Here is a 23,430-nt window from a genome sequence, read left to right as displayed (position 1 = left end):
GAAAGTCTGGCTTCGACCGGCAGGCTCGCTGTGTCCGCCCTCATCCGCTATCTCCGCCCCTTCGCCTGCTGTCTCCACCCCTAGCGCGTCCACAGAGACTCCTGGGGCGGAAGGGGCGTGGCTCCGAGAGCCGAGCGGCCGAGACCCGGAAGTGCGGGTTCACGTGCTGTTGCGGCGGGCTGGGAGGCTTTTAGGTGAAGAATGGCCCTGGAAGGGAAGAACAAAAGTGAGAAAAAGCAGAGTGCGCAGGAGGGGTGAGTGGCTCGTGGCTTGTCTGCCTGGGCGGGAATGCGTTCGGGAGCTTGGGACGCGAGGGGTGGTGCGTGGAATCATGTCGTTGAGTCTCTGGCGTCCGTGTCTAGACAGAACCCGGACGACGGCGCTTGTGGGAATCTGGAAGGAGACTATGAGGTGGGACAAGTCGCCAATAGTTTATTCCGCGGCAAGCAACCCTCCAGGGGTAGTACCGGTCGACTGGCTTCCCTCTTCGGCTCTGTGAACCCTCAGCTTCAACCCGTGTACGTGCCTGTGCCTAAAGTAAGTCATTGCGTTCTACTACGAGTGGCCCATTAAAACAACTTAAAACAAGCAACCTACCTTGCAGGGGATGCTTTGTAAACTGGGGCAGATATGATCAATTTTCAGTAACCTTTCATTACTGGATATACCAGTGAGAGAGAAAAGATGCTACTTTGAAAGACCAGTAAGTGATGAGGTCTCAAACATAACTTTAAACTTTTAAAAGGAAGCCATCAAAAAAAGGAAACGAGATGAGGAGGAAGAAAGTTCACCCCAAATCCAAAGGCCACTTTTGCAAGAACCTGCCAAAAAAATGAAAGTGAAGAAGAAACTTTCTGATGCAGAGAAGAAGTTGGCAAACAGGTTGGTAAAATTCTTTTAAGTTGATGGGAAAGAAATCAGATGGTAACGAAATTGAGATTCTTACACTGGTAATATTCATTTTAGTTTTTTTTCTCACTTGATAGTTCTCTTTAAAATTTTTTTATTATGTTAAGTCCCATACATATTCAAAAATTGAAGAGTAAGGAACCCCATGTACCCAGCATCAGCAGTAATTAATACTTGGCAAAGCTTGTTTCATCTTTATCCTGTTCATATCTTCCTCATTGTTTGGAAGCAAACCTAAGACTTAGATTTCATCTATAAATATTACTTCGTGTATATAAAAGATGAGTTTGGTTTTCTAAAACTTATTCAGAGATCAGATTCCTCCATTAGCTCAATTTTTTTTTAAACAGTTTATTTTTTAAACACTATACGTTTCTAGTTAACTTTCCTCAGTCTCTAGACCACTCTCTTCACACTCTTTATATCTCTGTTCTCTGTTGGCAGGTGGTCTTGTTAGCTATTCTGAGAGTCATGAATTGCTAACAGTTGTGAATTGCTTCCTTTCCTCCTCCTCCTGATTGCAGCTATCACGTTTTTAGTTTCTTCCGCTTTCAGAGAAGGGTGTCTTACTCCCTGTCCAAGATTACTGCAGTCACCTGTACTGTTTATATATCACGTACCTCTTCTGTCTTCTCAGAGGTTATGCCATCAGATACCTATATCCATTTCTGCTTTTTTCCTGTATCTTTGATCTGTCCACTCAAGATTGTCTTAAAGATTCTCATCTTAAAGAAATCCAACTGTCCACAGGCATATGTGACCCCCAAATCTTTCTTTCATCATTGAGCTTTTAGAAAAAGAAATCTCCACTTGCTCTCTCTTCCTTTTCTTGATCTATCTTCCCTTCCACACACTGGCACTCTGGTTGTTAATTTTTTATTTGATCTGACCATACTTCTGAAACAGTGCTCAGGGAAGCCGTTCTGACCTAGGTGCCACATTTAATAGGGAGCACTGCCTCTAACTGTAGCCCTCTCTTTTACATGTCATGTGGTTGCCATTCTTCTTGAAGCTATTGCATTCTTTGGTGTCAACCTCTTCTGAGTTTCCAGTTCTCTGTCTGTTCCTTCTCACTGTTGTCTCAGGCACCTTTCCTTCTGACTGTTCCTTAAATGTTCATTTCGCTCAGGATTCTGTTCTTGGTCATCTCATAATTCTTTTTTATACCCATCAATCTGGGCAGTCTCCCAGTCTGTGTGGCTCTAGCATTCTGATCTCACTGTCTCTTTCTAAAACATAGATTTATTCGCCTGTGCCAGGTCTTAGTTGTGACACGAGGGATCTTTTAGTTGCAGCACGTGGGATAAAATTCCCTGACCAGGGATGGAAAACGGGCCCCCTGCCTTGGGAGCGCAGAATCTTAGCCACTGGTGAAAGTGAAAGTGTTAGTTGCTCAGACGTGTCCAACTTCTCGCGACTTCGTGGACTGTAATCCTCCAGGCTCCTCTGTCCATGGGATTTTCCAGGCGAGAATACTGGAGTGGGTTGCCATTTCCTTCTCCAAGGGATCTTCCCAGCCCAGGGATCGAACCCAGGTCTCCCACATTGAGAGCAGATTTTTTATTGTCTGAACCATGAGGGAAGCCCACTGGACCGTCAGGGTAATCCCCTGATCTCTGTTGCTTGATCTGTAAGCCTGTATATCTGTTTGTCAGCCTGTTGATTGTTCTTGTTGTTCAGTTGCTCAGTCGTGTCAGACTCTTTGCAGCCTCGCGGACTACAGCACGCCGGCTTCCCTGTCTTTCACCATCTTCCAGAGTTTGCTCAAATTCATGTTCATTGAGTTGTTAATGCCATCCATCATCTCGTCCTCTGTCATCCCCTCCTGCCCTCACTCTTTCCAAGCACCAGGGTCTTTTCCAGTGAGTCGGCTCTTTGCATCAGATGGCCAGTATGTTGGAGCTTCAGCCTCAGCATCAGCCCTTTCAATGAATATTCAGAGTTGATTTCCTTTAGGATGGACTGGATCCTTGCAATCCAAGGGATTCTCAAGAGTCTTCTCCAGCACCACAGTTCCAAAGCATCAATTCTTTGGCAGTGTCCTATCATGCAATGCTCTGCTGCCCATCGGCTTATTCATATACACATCAAATTCAGGATGCTTCAAACTGATCTCATTATACTCATCATACCTGTTCCTCTGCATGAGTGGTGCCATCAGCCTTCCAGTTGCCTGAGCCTGTGACTTGGGAGTCATCTTAGACTCTTTCTTTTCCCTACGTTTCTCAAGTCCTAATGATGCTGTCTTTTAATTATCTCTTATAATGTGATTTCCCTTTCCACCACCTCTCTTGCTCTGGTGAGTTTGTTGTCTTCTGAGATGCCTGCAGTTGTAACTGTCTCTTTACTGGTCTCCCTTACCCAGCCTTGCCACATTCATAACTATCTTCTGCTCTGCTGCCCATAATGTGAAATGCCAGGCTGAATGAATCACAAGCTGGAAGCAAGACTGTTGGGAGAAATATGCAGAATATGCAACCTCAGATATGCAGATACCACTCAAATGGCAGAAAGTGAAGAGGAACTAAAGAGCCTCTTGATGAGGGTGAAAGAGCAGAGTGAAAAAGCTCGCTTAAACCTTAGTATTCAAAAAACCAAGATCGTGGCATCTGGTCCCGTCACTTCATGGCAAATAGATGGGGGAAAGTGGAACCAGTGACAGACTTTTTTTTCTTGGGCTTCAAAATCACTGCAGACGTGACTGCAGCCATGAAATTAAAAGACAACTGCCCCTTGGAAGAAAAGTTATGATAAATGTAGATAACGTATTAAAAATCAGACATCACTTTGCTCTGCTTTAGTCAAAGCTATGGTGTTTCCAGCAGTCATGTGCAGATGTGAGAGTTGGACCATAGAGAAGGCTGTGTGCTGAAGAATTGATGCTTTCAAACTGTGGTGCTGGAAAAGACTCTTGAGAGTCCCTTGGACTGCAAGGAGATCCAAACAGTCCATCCTAAAGGAAAATCAGTCCTGGGTGTTCATTGGAAGGACTGACGCTGAAGCTCCAATACTTTGGTTACCTGATGAAAAGAACCGATTCATTGGAAAAGACCCTGATGCTGGGAAAGATTGAAGGCAGGAGGAGAAGGGCACGACAGAGAATGAGATGTTCAGATGGCATCATCGACTCAGTGCACATGAATTTAAGCAAACTCCAGGAGACAGTAAAGGACAGGGAGACCTCCTGGCATGCTGCAGTCCATGGGGTCCCAAAGAGTCGACATGACTGAGTGACTGAACAGCAGCTGCTGCTAAATGACCTTTTTCAGGCACCTTCAGGGTCTTCACGAGCTCCTTGTCTTCTGTGGGATAAAATCTAAGCACTTTTGCATAACAGGCATGGTCCTTCTTGATCTGGTTCCTACCTTACTGTTGCGTCTCATTTCATCTCACTCCTGCTAGGTACTTTAAATGCCATAGTAAATGGGAAAACTAGGCATATACCCTCTCCTTAGTGGAAATTGTGGTCTAGTGGAGGGATGATAATGGTCATCATTCACTGAGGACTGACCACATGCTGTATACTGCCTTTCCTCCTCTGAGAATGTCTCTTGTTTCTTTTATGTTTCTACACCAGGTATTACACATGTTACTATTTTATGGTGAAGCTTGCCTGTCTCCTCAGAGACTAGACTGTTAAAAGCTTTTAATGGTCTGCTTATCTTTGTATCCTCAGAGGCTAGAACTGAGTAGTAAATATTTATTGAGCGAATGAATGAATGAGTTTGATGATGCCTACTACTCCTTCTCCCCCCTCACTCCTAAGTTCCTGGTCCAGTTCTCTTTCTGGACTGGTGTGCTTATCCAAGTGCACTGATACTTTACAATACTGGCAGAATTTATTGGGTTGGCCAAAAAGTTCATTCAGGTTTTTCTATAACATCTTATGGAAAGACCCAAATGACCTTTTTGGCCAAGCCAATAATTTTGATAAGCAGTCCTTTAAATATTGCAGTAGGAAATCTGGTCTCTTCTGTTAGTCAGATTGGTTTTACAAAGTTAAATACTTTGCTGGTCTGTTAACCTTAATAGAGCCCCTGGGAGTGCTGCAGTAACTCTAGAATTCTAGAGCAGAGAATAAAATTAGGCACTGGTAGAAGGTAAACTCGGAGAAGGCAATGGCACCCCACTCCAGTACTCTTGCCTGGAAAATCCCATGGATGGAGGAGCCTGGTAGGCTACAGTCCATGGGGTCGCTAAGAGTCGGACACAACTGAGCGACTTCACTTTCACTTTTCACTTTCATGCACTGGAGAAGGAAATGGCAACCCACTCCAGTGTTCTTGCCTGGAGAATCCCAGGGACGGGGGAGCCTGGTGGGCTGCCATCTATGGGGTCGCACAGAGTCGGACACAACTGAAGCAACGCAGCAGCAGCAGCAGGTAAACTAAATCCCCAAGAACTTCAAGTGAACCAGCTTTTGTTTGAGTGAACTTTTGTTGCTTAATTAGTTGGCAGTTTTAAACTCTCTTCAGAAATTGACCTTTTGCTAATTCTTGAGTTTCCTAAAGATATGAGTCACATTTTGATAATGCTATTTAAATGTAGATTATGAATGGTAAGTTTATAGGAAAGCCAGGAGGTGGGAAGCATTCCTAATCTGTGCTTTGCCAAATGCTAGACCTGACTTCCATGCCCTCTTTTTTTTTTTGGCTTAAAAAGGGAAGATGCTTTAGCAAGTGCTGATTTAGAAGAAGAAATTCACCAGAAACAAGGGCAGAAAAGGAAAAATTCTCAACCTGGTGTTACAGTTGCAAATAAAGAATTACTTGATGATGTAGAAGAGACAGTTGTAAATCAAAGAAAGAAAATTCAAATCAACCAAGAAGAAGAGAGATTAAAGAATGAGAGAACTGTGTTTGTTGGGAATTTGCCTGTCACCTGTAATAAGAAGGTGAGTGTATAGTCTGTGAATTATAAACATGCAGAGAAATTACTAATTCATAATTTTGTTTTTGTGTTTGTGTGTTAGTTGCTCAGTCATGTCCGACTTTGCAAACCCATGGGCTGCAGTCCACCAGGTTCCTCTGTCTGTGGGATTTTCCAGGCAAGAATACTGGAGAGGGTTGCCATTTCCTCCTCCAGGGAATCTTCTCAATCCAGGGATTGAACCCAAGTCTCCCACATTGCAGGCAGGTTCTTTACCGTCTGAGCCGCCCAGGAAGGCCATTGATATCACTTTATTGAATAAGTACATAATTAATAAGTCATTAATACATAATTTCATTATAAATGACTATATAAATCATTTGATAGATTCATTCCAGCATCCACCTGCTCCTTTCCATTCCCAGAGTCTCTGCTCTAATTCGGGCTTTTGCAAATCTTATCTGAACTGTCGCAGTGGTCTTCTCTGGTTTTTTCCTCCAGCTTTCTCTTCTGTTACATGCCACGAGAACAGCAGCACGGTGTGTGCAGGGATGTGTATTTTTCTTCTTCACGTCTCTGTCACTAGCACTTGAAACAGTGCCTGATGTGTAGTAGAGGCTTGATAAATATTTGTCATGAAAATGAATCCATCCTTCCTAAGTTCCCTCCATTACCTGGAGTTCGATCAACCAAGACACGCCCTTTTCTTTCTGTGTGTTCATGTGATAGTCACCCTGATGGCAATCCCTTGGGTCAAAATCCTGCTTATCTTTTAAGGAACAATTTCAGTTCCACTTTCTTAAAACAGTACAAGAAGCTTACTTTCTGGGTTTTCCCTTTCCCCTTTGACCTTTTGTCTCCTAGCTTTTGATGGGTGATTATTTTGTAGAAGATAAGCCATTTTCCGTAGTAGGATAGTTTTGGTTTGGTTACTTATCTTCATGTTAGATTATAAGGGCTCAAGGGAGGGGAGTGTTTGTGGAGCTTTACATGTTTAATAAGTTATTTTTGAATTAAAGTTGCTTATAGACATTATTGTGTGAGCTGTCAAATATACACATTCATCACATCCTGAGCCAGTCATAAGCATAATGTATATAATTCACCCAAAGATTTTTCTTGAATCTGATGGTCTCGGTTCCAGACAGTTGGGAAATTTCCCATAGTGACATAAGCATCCTTAAAACCCATTTCTGGTTTAAATAAGCCAGTGTGAAAAGATGACAGAATCTATGGAGCATACAGTACTAGTTTACATGTAGTAAAAGATTTTGAAAGATTGAAAGGCAGAAATGTGTATTTCAGGGATAGTAACATGAATCGTGTGTTGTTGTTTTTTTTTTACATAAGTTTCAGTAAAAACTTTTGTCTTCTAACTGAATAGTTACTTAAAAACTTTTGTCTTCTAACTGAATAGTTACTTACTTTTCCTGAAATATTCTTGAAACGTGGCAGGAAAAGATTATCCAACCATTTTACTTAATTCTGTTTTGTGGTACTTACTTGATGTTCTTAAAATGGACTAAAATATATATATCTTTTTTTTTCTCTTTTTTAGAAGCTGAAGTCATTTTTTAAAGAGTATGGACAGATAGAATCTGTACGATTTCGTTCTCTGGTATGTTTTCCTTCCTTGAAAGTACATCATCTAATAATGTATTGCATGTAAATCAGACGTTTTCATGTGTTGGTTTTAGTGAGATGAAGGAGCCCTTGACTTTAACCTTTAGAACCAACAGGCTCAAATGTAGCGCCAAAGCAGAGTCACACCTGCTGTCTATTACTGACCCCTGGACTTGGTTAGGTAATTTAATGAGTTCACATAGTAAAATGATATCCTTCCTAAGTATATTTTGGAGGGTGGATCTGTGACTTTTGTTTGTGAGTCAGTTGAACAGGTGGAGATGTTCAACCTATTGAGTAGCATTTCTGGAATCACAGCTGTTCATATGGAGGGTTTGCTTGACTCTGGAGAGCAGTGCTTATGCTCTGACATAGAAGGATAAAGTATGTTTAATCAGTTTAATGTTAAAACTGTATGGAAGCAAATGGTATCTGATTTCACCAATTGAGTGCTCTGTAGACCAGTTACAGCCATGCTCCTTGGAGCATGAAGAAGCATCATTCATAGGTTTTTTAAAATACAATTAATATGTATTAGAATGTAAGAAATGTTTATTCCTTGTTTCAAACTGCTCTTTCTCAACGTGACTCTCTAAAATGGGGTTTCTCAGCCGTGAGACCATTGACATTTGATGCTGGATAGTTGTGTGTTGTTGGACACTGACCTTTGTAATGCAGCATCCCTGGCCTCTGTCCACTAGGTGCCGGTAGCATCCTTCCCACCCAAGTCGTAACAACCAATTGCCAAACGTCCCCAGCAGGCAAAACTGCCCACTTCTCTAAAAGTAGACCTTAAGGTTTTGGCACAGTCTCCATAATTACTATCACGGTTTTAGATTCTTCCGTTTATCACATGTGTCTTCTGTCAGCCCTTCTTGAGTCCTGCTTCCTCATATCAGATCCTTGCCTGACACATCCACAGGGTTGTCCTGCCAGCCCCTCTGTGCTCACCTTACCTGTATCGATCCACAACCCTATCCTATGCCATCTACTGATTACCTGTTCTTTAGTACCGCTCAGACTGCCAGCCTTGGACTCTTTAGCCCATCCAGCCTGTTGCTTGTCATCCCTGCCTGCTTTTCAACTGTGGTTTCTTCTGAAGATGAGTCATTCCTTTCTTTTTGCATTGTCCCACTTAAGTTTTCACTTCTGGCCAAAATAGTTGCAAAGGCCTGTTACAGTTCCTGCTTTGTCTGCCTCACATGTAGCCAACACACCTCTGTCTACTTAATCTTCCTGAAGCACTTCTTCCTGGAGCTCCTAACCTGAAATCTCTCTCCTCCACCTCCCTCCCCATGAACATTACACACACCCCTGCCTTGGCTTGGTGTTCTCCTTGAGGAGCCAGCCCTGATTCTTCGTATCCATGGATTACTGGTGCATCAGGTGACCCTGCCGTCCGCCCTCTGGCGGCCGGCACCTCACTGTAGTCCTTAGGAGGCGGCTGGGACATTGTGATGTTGCTCCTCTGTGCCACCAGACTGAGCCCAGCTGCCCGCTGGGTCACCAGCACCTACACCGGTTCACATCAAATACGTATGGAGGTGCCTAAAATCTTGTCATTTTTCTAGCTGTTTGTTCTTCCCGACATCCTGACGGTCTGTGCAGGGCGGCCCTGGGGCCCTGCGCTCTTCCACACGTGACTGTCCTGCAGCCTGGGCGCTGCGCTTGTAGCAGATCAACACGTGGGCCTTCCCACCCACATCCTTTTGCTCAGTTCTTTGTTTTTTTAACTTAGGTAAAATTGGTATGTAACATTATATTAATTTCAGGCGTTCAGTGTAACAGTCCAGCGTTTGTTCACACTACAGCATGGTCACCGCCATGGGTCTAGTCAGCATCCGTCACTGTGCACTTGAGCCCCTTCACTCGTTTTGCCCACTCTCCACCCCCTTCTCTCTGGGTCACCACCAATCTGTTCTCTGTATCTCTTGAGTTTTATTTTGTTTTTTTATCTGGTCACATTGTGAGGCTTGTAGGATTTTAGTTTCCCAACCAGGGATCAAATCTGGGCCCTCGGCAGTGAGAGCACGGAGTTGCTAACCACTGGACTACCAGGGAATTCCCTGTTTTGGTTTTTAGATGCATGAATAAGTGACATCATAGGGTATTGGTCTTTATTTCCCTTAGCATACCCTCAGCATGTATCGATGGTGTCGCAAATGGCAAGATTTCCTTCTTTTTTATGGCTGAGTAGTATTTCACTGTGTATATTCTGGGAATCCTTAAACTCTCATTTTGCTCATCAAGATAATATGTATTTTACAGAAGGCACTTAAGATGTCACTTATTCAAGGCTTTTTGATGCTTTGTAACATCAAGTGGTATTTTTCTTCCTCTGAATCCTTTTTGTAATTTATCGTCTTATGCTATGTCTATTCATTCTCATCTTTAGTAGCAGGGCACAGGTCCTTGAGAGCGCCTAGAAAGCACCTAGGGGACGAGTTTTGATGCCTGGCATTCACATGTTGATTATTCGTGTGGGCGTTTTGCATGTCTTGGACTATGTTTCTGTCTGTATTCTGAGAACTTTATCATTTGTTAGCTTGAGCAAGGCAGACTAAGAAGTAGTAGTTCAGTTTCTTACTTTTAGTATGTAAACTATCAAATGACTAAAAGACTGGTTTTCCAGAGGAGGTGTATAGTGACTGCCCTAAATGAGATTGGTGTTTACAGATACCCCTGGACTGTGAACTTGGCAATTTGCATCTTTTGACCTTCCTGTTCACAGTACCTGGCGGTATTTGGCACATTGCTGTTAGTCACCATTGTTGACTTGAATTTCCACCTTCTCCATAAAGTTTTCCCTACCCGTTCCCATCACTCTTAGGTACTGTATATGACTGAAAATAGCATGATCCTGAAAAAAGGGAGATTCCATTGTTTGTCCGAGGACAGATACTGAAGGGTTTTGTTTTTGCCAGTTGGCATATATAAACTCAGAGAGATATGAGTGAAGATAGCATATTCAATCGGAGAAGGCAATGGGACCCCACTCCAGTACTCTTGCCTGGAAAATCCCATGGGTGGAGGAGCCTGGTAGGCTGCACTCCATGAGTTCTCGGAGAGTCGGACACGACTGAGCAACTTCACTTTCACTTTTCACTTTCACGCATTGGAGAAGGAAATGGCAAGCCACTCCAGTGTTCTTGCCTGGAGAATCCCATGGATGGGGGAGCCTGGTGGGCTGCCGTCTATGGGGTCGCACAGAGTCAGACACCACTGAAGTGACTTAGTAGCAGCAGCAGCAGCAGCAGCATATTCAATAAAATGTCAACTTAGAAGTGTCCCTTTTTTCCATGCCCATTTTATAAAACAGTTTTCCTTAACACTCTTCACATGTGTCTTCAGCAACATCGTCTCCTCATATGCCAGCAACCCCTTCGAGTCATCCGTTATTCCCGCCTAGTTGGAGAGTCGCTGCCTGTGAAATCTGAATGCGGCGCTGTCGCTGGGAATGTTTGTCCTCAGCCACAAGGCCCCATTCATACGGCACTAGGACAGTTGTTTCTGGTTCAGTATTTCCTTCATTTTTATTCCATATCAGAGTTAGGTATTTATAATTCGATTAATTAAAATATAGTTATTTTGAAATAATGTCAAATGATGACTTTCCTGTAATACTTTTTTTTTTTCTCTTAAAGATTCCAGCAGAGGGAACTTTGTCCAAAAAGTTGGCAGCAATAAAGTAAGTTTATAATTAGAGAAAGGGAGTACTTGTAAATTCTCTTCCATTTTGGTGAAAAATGAGATAATTTCTTAACCTCACAAATGTGTATATTTGGATGAACCATCATGGTTTATCGTTTCTGATGTCTGTAATAACATAAATTTGTCAGGAGTTTGTCTTCAAGCCTCAATGTAAGCTGTAGAGTCACAGAAAGAATTGCAGAATGACTTAAAATGTGCCACGAGAAATGAGAAATTTCAGAGACGTTTAATCAGACTTACTGGGTGAAGAGAATAAGAAAGTTTTGCATCTAAATATTCTATTATAAATCACAAGTATCACATTTCATCAGTTCTAAGGCACACCTTTACCTTAACATTTACCTTAACATTTTTACCTTAACATTTACCTTAACATTTTTACCTTAACATTACCTTAACATTTTTACCTTAACATTACCTTAACATTTCCTTTACCTTAACATTTTTAAGCTCAAAGTTCAGTTCATTTTAGTTCACTCATTCAGTTGTGTCCGACTCTTTGCGACCCCATGAATCACAGCACACCAGGCCTCCCTGTCCATCACCAACTCCCGGAGTTCACTCAAACTCACGTCCATCCAGTCAGTGATGCCATCCAGCCATCTCATCTTCTGTCGTCCCCTTCTCCTCCTGCCCCCAATCCCTCCCAGCATCAGAGTCTTTTCCAATGAGTCAGCTCTTCACATGAGGTGGCCAAAGTACTGGAGTTTCAGCCTTAGCATCATTCCTTCCAAAGAAATCCCTGGGCTGATCTCCTTCAGAATGGACTGGTTGGATCTCCTTGCAGTCCAAGGGACTCTCAAGAGTCTTCTCCATCACCACAGTTCAAAAGCATCAATTCTTTGGCGCTCAGCTTTCTTCACAGTCCAACTCTCACATCCACATGACCACTGGAAAAACCATAGCCTTGACCAGATAGACCTTTGTGGGCAAAGTAACGTCTCTGCTTTTGAATATGCTATCTAGGTTGATCATAACTTTCCTTCCAAGGAGTAAGCATCTTTTAATTTCATGGCTGCAGTCACCATCTGTAGTGATTTTGGAGCCCAGAAAAATAAAGTCTGACACTGTTTCTGTTTCCACTGTTTCCCCATCTATTTCCCATGAAGTGATGGGACCGGATGCCATGATCTTCGTTTTCTGAATGTTGAGCTTTAAGCCAACTTTTTCACTCTCCTCTTTCACTTTCATCAAAAGGCTCTTTAGTTCCTCTTCACTTTCTGCCATAAAGGTGGTGTCATCTGCATATCTGAGGTTATTGATATTTCTCCCGGCAATCTTGATTCCAGCTTGTGCTTCTTCCAGCCCAGCATTTCTCATGATATACTCTGCATAGAAGTTAAATAAGCAGGGTGACAATATATAGTCTTGACGTACTCCTTTTCCTATTTGGAACCAATCTGTTGTTCCATGTCCAGTTCTAACTGTTGCTTCCTGACCTGCATATAGGTTTCTCAAGAGGCAGGTCAGGTGTTCTGGTATTCCCATCTCTTTCAGAATTTTCCACAGTTTATTGTGATCCACACAGTCAAAGGCTTTGGCACATTCAGTAAAGCAGAAATAGATGTTTTTCTGGAACTCTCCTGCTTTTTGATGATCCAGTGGATGTTGGCAATTTGATCTCTCCTTCCTCTGCCAGAATGCATCTTCAAATCAGAGGTGCCTCATGATTGCTGTTGGCTGGCCAGTTTTTTCCAGGGAAATTCTTTAGGTCAAACTATAAGATAGATAAATGGGGAATCAGGTTAAACAGGATTCTAAAGACTTTTCAAGTGGAAAACTGAACAAGACCCAAGTATGTCTCGGGGTAGACACCTCGGTGGTAAAACCACATAGACATGCAGGGAAGTAGTTCCTATAAAGGTGGGAGTGGTGGTTGCCTTTGAAGGAGCGGAGGGGCTGCAGTTGTTGGGGCCACGGACAGGCTACAAGGGTGCTAAGTGCCACGTTGCTTCAGTCGTGTCCAACTCTGCAACCCCCATGGACTATAGCCTGCCAGCCTCCTCTGTCCATGGGATTCTCCAGGCAAGAATACTGGAGTGCTTTGCTATTTGGGTACTACCCTGTTAATAATTTCCTTAGCTGTGCACGTTTACAGGTTTGTGTAGTTTTTATTTTACAGTAAAAAGAAAAAAGCAAGTTGTTTTTCCCGTTTATGTGTGTGTGAGATACAGAGGTGCAGTTAAGGGGACCGTTGGTCATGTGGTGGGGTCGCCTGGGGCAGTCTTCTGCTTGCCCACTGTGATGACTGGGAAGAGGGCGGAGGTCGCGTGTTTCACCACTATCTGTACATGTTGTGTGTTATTTTGGGGGTTATTACTAAATGTTTATGAAAAGAATTTATGAAAATCCTCCCAGAAATTCTTGTCATAGGTGTTGAATGAGAGTGTAAAACGAGCTGTATTTATTTTAGTGACTTTGGGATTAGCAAATTTTACAGTCTTTTTTTTTTTTTTATGTAGGCGTAAAATTCATCCCGATCAGAAAAATATTAATGCTTATGTTGTGTTTAAGGATGAGAGTGCTGCTACAAAAGCACTGGAAAGGTAATTTCGTCTCTTTGATGTTTGAACAAAATTATTCTACGTATGAGTCCATGCTGTCTTTATTCTTTGGGTTCACTTCAGATTAATTACCCCAGTAGTTCAGTGCCTGTTTTTAACAGCCATTTTCCCTTCATATTTATAACAGAAATGGGGCCCAATTTGCAGAAGGATTTCGTGTTAGAGTGGATCTTGCAACTGAGACCTCCTCCGTAAGTAGTGTTTGCACTGTCTGAAGAATTTCGCTGCAGTAGTGTAGAGAAGAACATTTTCTTCTGAGCTTGTGCTGGGAGAAGAGTTGGATTAGCCGGGAGCATGAGGGAATTAGAGGAAGCCGCCTCTGCCCTCTGTGGTCTCCGCCTGGGCGCCTGGGGCAGGCGAGGGCTTAAGTCAGCATTGCTCATCCTTGCTTGTGCTCAGTCACTTCAGTCATGTCTACCTCTTTGTAACCCCAGGGACTGTAGTCCGCCAGGCTCCTCTGTCCATGGGATTTCCCAGGCAAGAATCCTGGACTGGGTTGCCACTTCTCCTCCAGGGGATCTTCTCAAGCCAGGGATTGAACCCATGTCTCCTGCATTGGCAGGTGGATTATTTACCACTAAACCACCTGGGAAGCCTCTAGCTTTTGACTTTTATTTTCTTTTTGGTTGTGCCATGCGGCCTGTAGGATCTTAGTTCCCCAAACCAGGGATTGAACCTGCGCTCCCTACATTGGAAGCATAGTCTTAACCATTGGACTACCAGGGAAGTCCAAGTCAGCATTAGCTTCAAGAAAGTGGTTCCCCAGACTTCTGGACTCGGGGGAAGAAGGCGAGGGCAGGATGATTGAGAGAATAGCATTGAAACATGTATATTACCATATGTGAAATGGATCGCCAGTCCAGGTTCAATGCATGAGACAGGGTGCTCGGGGCTGGTGCACTGGGAGGACTCGGATGGGATGGGATGGGGAGGGAAGTGGGAGGGGGATTCAGGATGGGGAACACATGTGCACCCGTGGCTGATCCATGCCAGTGTATGGCAAAACCACTACAGTATTGTAAAGTAGTTAGCCTCCAATTAAAATAAATTAATTAATTTAAAAAAAAAAAGAAAGTGGTTCCCACTCCTACATCAGATCCAATAATCCTAGAGAGTGTGGCTGAAAGAAATATTAAAGAGCATTGGAGCCAGCACCCTATTTATAGACTAAGGTCTCGAGTTACATTGCTCATTAATAGTGTTTAGTCCCTGCTCTGTGTCAGATGTTAGTGCTGAGACACAGTCTCAGTTGTCTAGAAGTTCGCAACGTAAAGGTGAGCAGATGGGCTGACCATGGCACTGTTTTATGATAAATTGTCATAAACGTCAGCTCAGGATTGGGCCACTCAGTGTGGGAGGTTGCCAGCAAGAAGGGACAAAGGAGGGTTTCCTGGAGAACAGGTGTCCTATCAGTGTTGTATGGGCAAAAAAATTTTGAACACTGTGAACGGTGGGACCAAAACCTAATCCTTTGTGGGGGTTCCAAGAGCTTGATACAGTTATTAGTGGGTAGTGTGAGGACAGGCCACAGTCAGAGTTGCTGTTGGAGAAATATGTGGAGGGCAGTCATGATGACCCTGGCCTGCCATGTCGAGGAATCTGGGTTTTGTTCAGAAGCTTTTCCTTGGGGTCTCTTGAAATGAATGAAGCATGAGTTGGTAAGAACTCACTGCAGAGACAGAATGTGTTACTATCGGCGTCAGGGTAGCTAGATGAGAAATGACCAAGACCTGGCTGACCGTCCTGGCTTTGATGGTGGACGTGGCACAAAAGAGTGAACTGGCCTGAGGGCCCAATGTTTGCTCCCCGTTTTTGTGAATAAAGTTTTATTGCTCCAAAACCATACCCATTACGTGCTCAGCCATGTCCGACTCTTTGCAACCCCATGGACTGTAGCCCGCCAGCTCCTCTGTCATGGGATTCTTCAGGCAAGAACATGAGTGAGTTGCCATTTCCTCCTCCAGGGGATCTTTCTGACCCAGGAATCAAACCCAAGTCTCTTGCATTGGCAGGTGGATTCTTTACTACTGATCCACCTGGTAAGCCCATTAATTTCATGTTATTTTGCTTTAACAGCAGAGGCAAGGGGTACAGCAGAGACTGCATGGCCCACAAAGCCTAAAATACTTGCTTTCTGGCCCTTTATAGAAAAAGTGTGCCCACCTCCAAAGGAGCAGGCCTTCCTTGAGCACTGCCATGTTGTCAGTGCCAGCTGTGAACAGAAGTTCCTCACTCTGGGGCTCATACTCCTGCGGGAAAGATGGCAGAAGCCAAATCCAACAGGGCCCTGATAGGCAGGGGAATCAGGAGATGGAGCCCCGTCAGACATGTGCGGTGAGGGAAAGAGTGGACTTCATTGTGACTTCTGTTTTCTCTTTCGTGATTTTTTTATTTTGTGTTTCAGAGGGACAAGAGATCCGTATTTGTGGGAAATCTCCCGTACAGTAAGTTCGTTTAAATAAAAAGCTATCTGTTTGTCATTGAAGTAATGCGGATATCACCTGAGTGGTCACTCAGTGTTTTGCTTTAAGACTAACTTTGAAAAATGTGAAGTGTAACTTGACTAATTACTGCGAGGCTGTGCTTACCTTGATGTATAATTAAACATCTCTAACGTCCTGAGGCGATTCCAAGTCCTCACTTCCCCTTTGGTTGAACCTGTTTTTAGAAGTTGAAGAATCTGCAGTTGAGAAGCACTTTTTGGCCTGTGGGAACGTTGTGGCCGTGAGGATTGTGCGGGATCAAGTTACTGGAGTCGGCAGAGGCTTTGGCTATGTGCTCTTTGAGGTATGGAGATTAATGTGGCGTCACCGTCCTTGAAGTGTGTTGGGGGAGGCTGTCCCTGCTGTCCCATCATTCAGCCATAACTCTCACTGTCACCCTCAAATTGCACCTTGAGTAAATTCATAACCTGCCATAATAGAGCACTGTTCCTACTGTGCTCTATTATGCGTCTAACCATGAGATGTCCTGGTTGTTTCTCCATATTAATGTCATGAAATAATGTTTTATTTATTCATTCATTTTGACTTTTGTATCTTTCTTATTTATTCTTAATTGGAGGATAATTGCTTTACAGTATTCTGTTGGTTTCTGCCATTCATCAACATGAATCAGCCATAGGTGTATATGTCCCCTCCTTCCTGAACTTCACTCCCACCTCCCACCCCATCCCACCCCTTTAGGTTTTCACAGAGCACCAAGTTTGTGCTCCCTGCGTCATATAATGAATTCCCACTGGCTGGCTATTTTACATATGTTAATATGTTTCCATGTTACTCTGTCAGTTCAGGCCCTGTCTTTCCCCCACTGTGTCCGTAACTCTGTTCTCTGTGTCTGCATCTCCACTGCTGCCCTGCAAATAGGTTCATCAGTACTGTCTTTCTAGATTCCATATATATGCATTAATATACTCTGTTTTTCTCTTTCTGACTTACTTTACCCTGTATAATAGACTCTATTTTAATCCACCTCATTAAAACCGACTCAGATGGCTTTCTTTCTATGGCTGAGTAATATTCCACTGTGTATATGTACCACAGCTCCTTTATCCATTCATCTGTCGATGGACATCTAGGTTGCTTCCCTGTCCTAGCTATTGTAAATAGTGCTGCAGTGAACATTAGGGTACACGCGTCTTTTTCAGTTATGGTTTCCTCAGGGTTTATGCCCAGTGGTGGGATTGTTGGGTCAAATGGTAGGTTTACTCCTAGTTTTTCAAGGAATCTCCGTATCGTTCTCCATAGCGGCTGCATCAATTTACATTCCCACCAACAATGCAAAAAGGTTGCCGTTTCTCCACACCCTGTCCAACATTTATTGTTTGTAGATTTTTTGATGATGACCATTCTGACCAGTTGAGGTGATAGCTCATTGTAGTTTGATTTGCATTTCTCTAATAGTGAGCGATGTTGAGCATCTTTTCATGCGTTTATTAGCCATCTGTATGTCTTTGGAGAAGTGTGTGCTAGGTCTTCTGCTTACTTTTTGATTGGGTTGTTTTTCTGGTATTGAACTGCATGAGCTGCTTGTATATTTTGGAAATTAATCCTTTGTCAGTTGTTTCATTAAATAATGTTTTAGATGCTGGTTTTTAAAAGTATTGGGCTTCCCTGGTGGCTCAGCAGGAAAGAATCTGCCTGCCTGTGCAGGAGATGCAGGTTCGATCCCTGGGTTGGGGAAAATCCCCTGGAGAAGGAAATGGCAACCCACTCTAGTATTTTGCCTGGGAAATCCCATGGACAGAGGAGCCGGGTGGGCTACAGTTCATGGGGTCTCCAAGAGTCACACACAACTTAGTGACTAAACAACAACATTAAAGGTACTGAATCTCCAAATCTCTACCTACTGGAAAAGGAGAAAATGGACTCTTCACTCAGCTAGAAGAAAATTTTAGTTTTTGTTACACAATTTATATTTAGTTCGCTAAATATTAACTAGCATCTTGTGTCTAAAATTACACGAACAACCCAAAGGCACTCAAGTTTTTCTTCCCTCTACGATCACCCCTTCATATATGTCCTCTCGGTTTTTATCTCTGCCCTTTTGTGGTCATACTTAATGTTGTGAACATAAGGTTCTGTAACCTGCCTTTATGTTCTCTGTTGTGTAAGTATGCTCCATTGAGGCATGTAACATAATTTATACTGTCTTTTCCCTAGTGTTTCCCAAGTGTCACACATGTGTACTGTTTTCTCTTTTTCCCTATAATAATGAAATTGGAGTGATTGTTTTTTCCTTCAAATGTTTGCCTCCATTTTTGGATTACTTCTTTAGGAAAGTTCTCCAGTGGGTCATCACTAACCAGATCAAGACATGTGACTGTTTTTAAGGCTCTTCGTATGTAGGGCCAGATGGGTTTGAAGGAAGGGACTCACATTCTTATGCTTCCATCCATGACTGTGGTGTAACAATCTCACTGTCTCTGCTCTCTGTCTTCTGACTGCTGATAAGTTTGTAAACCCCTATAACAAACACGTCATGAATATTTAGAGTTGTTAACACTGAGTTAGAATAAAAGAGTAACTGTATTTGGGTTTAAATGGCACCCTGAAGGCATCTAGTCTGACATCTCGAGGATTGTAATAGAGTTCTCTGTTCTCACATCAACCAGTACAGCCGGGGCTTTGCAGGAAGAGACTCGTGAGGAGGAGCTTCATTGGTTTAAAAGCCCACCTAGGATTCATCTCCTTAGTTGAAAGTTCATTTTACATTGAGAAAAAATGAAGCCTCTTTGATTGTGGGCTTACCTGGTCATTTGACAAGACAGCCTAAGTGCTTCCTGGGGAGAAACGCATGAGGGTGCATGATTAAAACTGCAAGCACCGCTGCTGAAACACTGCGGCTTGGACTTGCCTACCTGTGGAAGTGAGCGGGGTTTCTACTTTTTCTTTCTTTGGCCACACTGAGACCGGTGGGATCTTTGTTCCCCAACAGGGGATGGAACCTGTGCCCCCTGCAGTGGAAACACAGAATTCTAACCACTAAACTGCCAGGGAATTCCCGACAGGGGTTTCTGAATCACAAGCTTGAAAATTATTCTAATCCATAAAAGTTGTAATTTTGCTAGATTCTTTGCAGAAGAGTTTCTGTAAAATTTAATATATTGATTTTTATTACAGAATACAGATGCTGTTCATCTTGCTCTGAAATTAAATAATTCTGAACTGATGGGAAGAAAACTCAGAGTCATGCGTTCTGTCCATAAAGAAAAGTTAAAACAAAATTCAAATCTTAGTTTGAAGAATGTCACTAAACCTAAGCAGGGACTTAACTTTGCTTCAAAAAGTGCACAGAATTCTAAAGGTTTGTTTATTGGAGAAAAAGCTGTTCTCATGAAGAAGAAAAAGAAAGGACAGAAGAAAAGTAGACGAACTAAGACACAGAAAAAGCAGAAGTAACAACCTGAAGCTTTTTTTTTTCCCCCTCACTGACTACTGGTAATAAAATTGTGATAAATCCATGTACTGAGTTTCAGAATTTTTTATATATGTGAAACACGGACACTTTTTCAGTTATTCATGTTGTAATACTACCTTTGAAGCAACTATTTTAAGATATAGGCAGTTCAGTCATCATGTAATACTGCTGATTGTATGAGAGATGATTTTAAGTGTAGGGTGAACATTTAGAATTTTAGTGGTTATGTATTATTTTACCGTATGTTGCAAATATACCTGTCATTTTTAAGAATTACTTGTTGCTATTGTTACTAAGTAGCTTCAGTTGTGTCTGACTCTGTGCGACCCCATAGATGGCAGCCCACCAGGCTCCTCCATCCCTGGGATTTTCCAGGCAAGAAGACTGGAGTGGGTTGCCATTTCCTTCTCCAATGCATGAAAGCAAAAAGTGAAAGTGAAGTCGCTCAGTCTTGTCCGACTTGTAGTGACCCCATGGACTGCAGCCCACCAGGCTCTTCAGTCCAAAGAATTACTTGGGATGAGACTAAATTTAAAAGTGAGTAAATTTAAAGAAAAATGAAACAACCTTAATACTTATTGTACCTAGACAAAATATCTAAATAAAAGTGGGAATACTGATTGATCTGAGGTCAAATGATAATCCCTAAGAAGTAAAGTTTTGAGGGCCGGTATATGATAGCTAGTCATTTTTCTTCCTTTCTTTTGTACTTATGATAAGTGGAGTTCTAGGTTTTAATTTTATTTCATCAACCTAATAACTAAACAGGAATTTTATATCAAATGTAGGTCTGATTTCTTATTCTTAATTGGTGATTAGATTGGTTATTGCAGTCCTTGGTAAATCTGCTATAAGGCAGATTTTTACTTTTCAATTTTTTTTTAAATTTTATTTATATATTTTTGGCTGCACCGAGTCCTGGTCTTTTCTCTAGTTGCAGCAAGTGGGTTGTGGTGCGCAGGCTAAAGGGCGCATGGACTCAGCAGTTGTGGCACAGGGGATTAGTTGCCCCACAACACATGCAATCCTCCTGGAGCAGGGATCAAACCTGTGTCCCCTGCATTGGCAGGTGGGTTCTTAATTTGAAGAATATTCTCCCAGGAAAACTTGTGATACTTAATGTCACCCAATAGAATGAAACTATTTTTAAGGACTGTTGGACTTCCTCGGTGGCAAGGTAAAGAATCTGCCTGCAGTAAGGAGATCTGGTTTTGATCCCTGGGTAGGGAAGATCCCCTGGAGAGGGGAATGGCTACCCATTCCTGTATTCTTGCCTGGAGAATCCCAGGGCAGAGGAGCCTGGTGGGCTACAGTCCTTGGGATTGCAGAGTCAGACATGACTGAGCGAGTAACACTTTAACTTTTCACTTTCTGAACTGGAAGCCATCTGATGTGAAGAGCTGACTCACTGGAAAAGACTCAGATGCTGGGAAAGATAGAAGGCAAGAGGAGAAGAGGGTGGCAGAGGATGAGATGGTTAGACAGCATCACTGACTCAGTGGACATGAATCTGAGCAAACTCTGGGAGATAGTGGAGGACAGAGGAGCCTGGTATGCTACAGAGTGACTAAAAAAACAACAAAAACCAGAGGTCCAGGGGTTAAGACCACCTTCCAATGCTGGGGGCGCAGGTTTTGACCTCTGGTCAGGGAACCAAGACTACACGCCACACAGTGTGGCACGCAGGCCAAAAAAGTTTAAAAAAGTCATGGAAACAATTTTCTGAAAACGTATGGTACTGAAGTCACAAAGTGTAAAGTTCAACCAGGGGACAGAATAGCATTGCATTCCGTTGAGATTTACCCTTATGACATAATAGCTGGTGTCCCTGCTCACAAGACTTAGCAAGCTGAAGCTGTGACCTGGAGGGAGGAGTGGGCATGAGCCAGGGGGGCTGATCTGAGGCAGGCTCATCTGTGATACATGCAACTGATTCCTTACAGGTGGGTAAGGGAATTGGCGGACAGTGAGTTATTACTCATTTTGAAAATGTTGTCTTTCAGGCATTGCACAAGTAAAACCTAAATAGGTCTTTAAAACATAGCTCTGTAGAAAGCAGAAAGAGCTCCATTTTCATGTATCCAAAGACTGGATGTTTTATGCTTAGGATCTTCTATGGCACTTTGAACCTTGTTTTTCAATATTTATATATTTGATGGTGCCAGGTCTTAGTTGTGGCTTGTGGGATCTAGTTTCCTGACCAGGGGTTGAACCTGGGCTCCCTGCATTGGGAGTGCAGAGTCTTAGCCACTGGACCATCAGGGAAGTTTGCTTGTTTCTCATAAGTGTATATATATATATATATATATATATATATATATGCTTTTGTATATGCTTTTTAGTGTATATAAATTTATATAATTTTAGTGTCCTTAACACAGAGTGTTGGTGTTTAGGTTTTCATGTAAGGAGCCCTGGACTAGGGTGTAGGGACATCTGATCCTTGACCCAGTTCTCTGGCTGTATATGCATGACCTTGGACAAACCTCAACCTCTTTATCTAAATATCTTGACTGGGAAAATAAGGGGCTTGGACTAGATCAGTGGTTTCCCACTTTTTTGACTATGATCTGTGATAGTCTTTAATTTTTCAGTGATCAGTACAGACATAGGTATATTTATCTGACACACAAGTCTCACATGACCATACCAGTCCTTACTACCCATGTTGCCCTCTGATACTTTTCATTCTGTTTACAACACTGGTGATGATCCACTGTCAGTCCACAGCCCAGTAACAATACCACTTACAAGCAACATGCCTCAGGGATTTACAGTCTGTTTCTGTTTGAGGATTCTATGCTTATAGATGGTTTACAAGTGAATAACCGTAGCGTGGTTGAGAGATTCCGAGGCACAGGAGTTGCACTAACTGTTCTTTGTATCAGCAGGTTGCTTGGTTTATCTTATAGCAATCACCTCCCACTTACATGGCGTTCTGCAATGCACAACAGAAGGAACAGCATGTTCTTTCCTTAGTGCCATAAGGTAACAGACACACAGTCTCAGATTGCCCCGGGTCAAGTTCTAGGCCTCAGGTCATCTGTGTGGCCTTACAAGTCTTCTGTTCCACCTGTGGCTCAGGACATACCTCTATCAACTGATACAGGTGCACTGTTAAGGCTAGGAAGAATCTGTATGTGTGCATGATACAAGGAAAAGCTTTTTTTCTGTTGTGAGCAATCCCCTGATACCAGTCATCTGCTTTGCTGTGATATATATGCACCTTCACATCTCACCCCAGTCCGGGCAATAGACATGTACCTTTGATCAGATTTCCAGTCTTATAGGATCTCAGGTTCCCAGGTGGCGCAAGTGGTAAAAAAAACAGCCTGCCAATGCAAGAGGCATAAGAGACTCAGGTTCGATCCCTGGGTTCAGAAGATCCCCTGGAGGAGGGCATGGCAGCTCAGTCCAGTACTCTCTCTTTGCCTGGAGAATCCCATAGACAGAGGAGCCTGGAAGGTTCATATGGTCACAAAGTCAGACATGACCGAAGTGACTTAGCACGCACACATGCACAGATTCATTATCACTCAAGCAAAAGGGCTTTCCCAAGCTCTTGGACTAGGTTAGGAATGTCAGCTAAATGTTTCCATAAGTACCCTACAATAACTTGACACCATCTACCCTAGAGTCAAGCCAGACTTCGTGTTATGGGGACAGTATTGCTGTATGACAAGATTGCTGTATGAGAATACACCAGTCACAAATATGGGGGGAGATGTGTCTCCAGGCCACTCTTCTGACCAGCCAGCTGGTATTTTGGAGGTTCCTACTACCTCTCAGGTTCACCATAAGGAATCACAGAACTCAAGAACATGTTATGATTACA

At 42.9% G+C, this 23,430-nt stretch overlaps 1 protein-coding gene and 1 non-coding gene across 3 annotated transcripts; one reads left to right on the top strand and one right to left on the bottom strand.

Moving 5' to 3' along the window:
• The first annotated feature begins 113 nt into the window (after positions 1 to 113).
• Positions 114 to 19,638, top strand: RBM34 (RNA binding motif protein 34). Of its 2 annotated transcripts, XM_061404881.1 has the most exons (11): positions 114 to 254; positions 363 to 537; positions 746 to 882; positions 5,572 to 5,803; positions 7,337 to 7,396; positions 11,046 to 11,089; positions 13,575 to 13,658; positions 13,804 to 13,867; positions 16,081 to 16,120; positions 16,345 to 16,463; positions 19,298 to 19,638. In XM_061404881.1, exons 1-11 carry the CDS (start codon positions 202 to 204, stop codon positions 19,574 to 19,576), a joined length of 1,287 nt encoding a protein of 428 aa, XP_061260865.1. In that variant the 5' UTR covers positions 114 to 201; the 3' UTR covers positions 19,577 to 19,638. The 2 variants fall into 2 exon arrangements, with proteins under 2 accessions (XP_061260865.1, XP_061260866.1); XM_061404882.1 differs by lacking the exon at positions 13,575 to 13,658.
• A 2,149-nt stretch (positions 19,639 to 21,787) lies between these two features.
• On the bottom strand, positions 21,788 to 21,860 carry TRNAG-CCC (transfer RNA glycine (anticodon CCC)). Its single transcript has one exon. It is a non-coding gene; the product is annotated as a tRNA-Gly (tRNA).
• Between the last annotated feature and the right edge of the window lie 1,570 nt (positions 21,861 to 23,430).

Source organism: Bos javanicus, chromosome 28 (assembly GCF_032452875.1).
Source record: "Bos javanicus breed banteng chromosome 28, ARS-OSU_banteng_1.0, whole genome shotgun sequence".
Classification (NCBI taxonomy): Eukaryota; Metazoa; Chordata; class Mammalia; order Artiodactyla; family Bovidae; genus Bos; species Bos javanicus.
The sequence above is the reverse complement of the archived record's forward strand: the minus strand, read 5'-3'. Positions and strand labels throughout refer to the sequence as shown.

Coding starts and splice junctions, on each gene's coding strand:
- RBM34 (XM_061404881.1), top strand. CDS start 202: ATGGCCCTGGAAGGGAAGAACAAAAGTGAGAAAAAGCAGAGTGCGCAG. Junction 255..362: donor AAGCAGAGTGCGCAGGAGGG/GTGAGTGGCTCG, acceptor GTCCGTGTCTAG/ACAGAACCCGGACGACGGCG. Junction 13,659..13,803: donor GCTACAAAAGCACTGGAAAG/GTAATTTCGTCT, acceptor TATTTATAACAG/AAATGGGGCCCAATTTGCAG.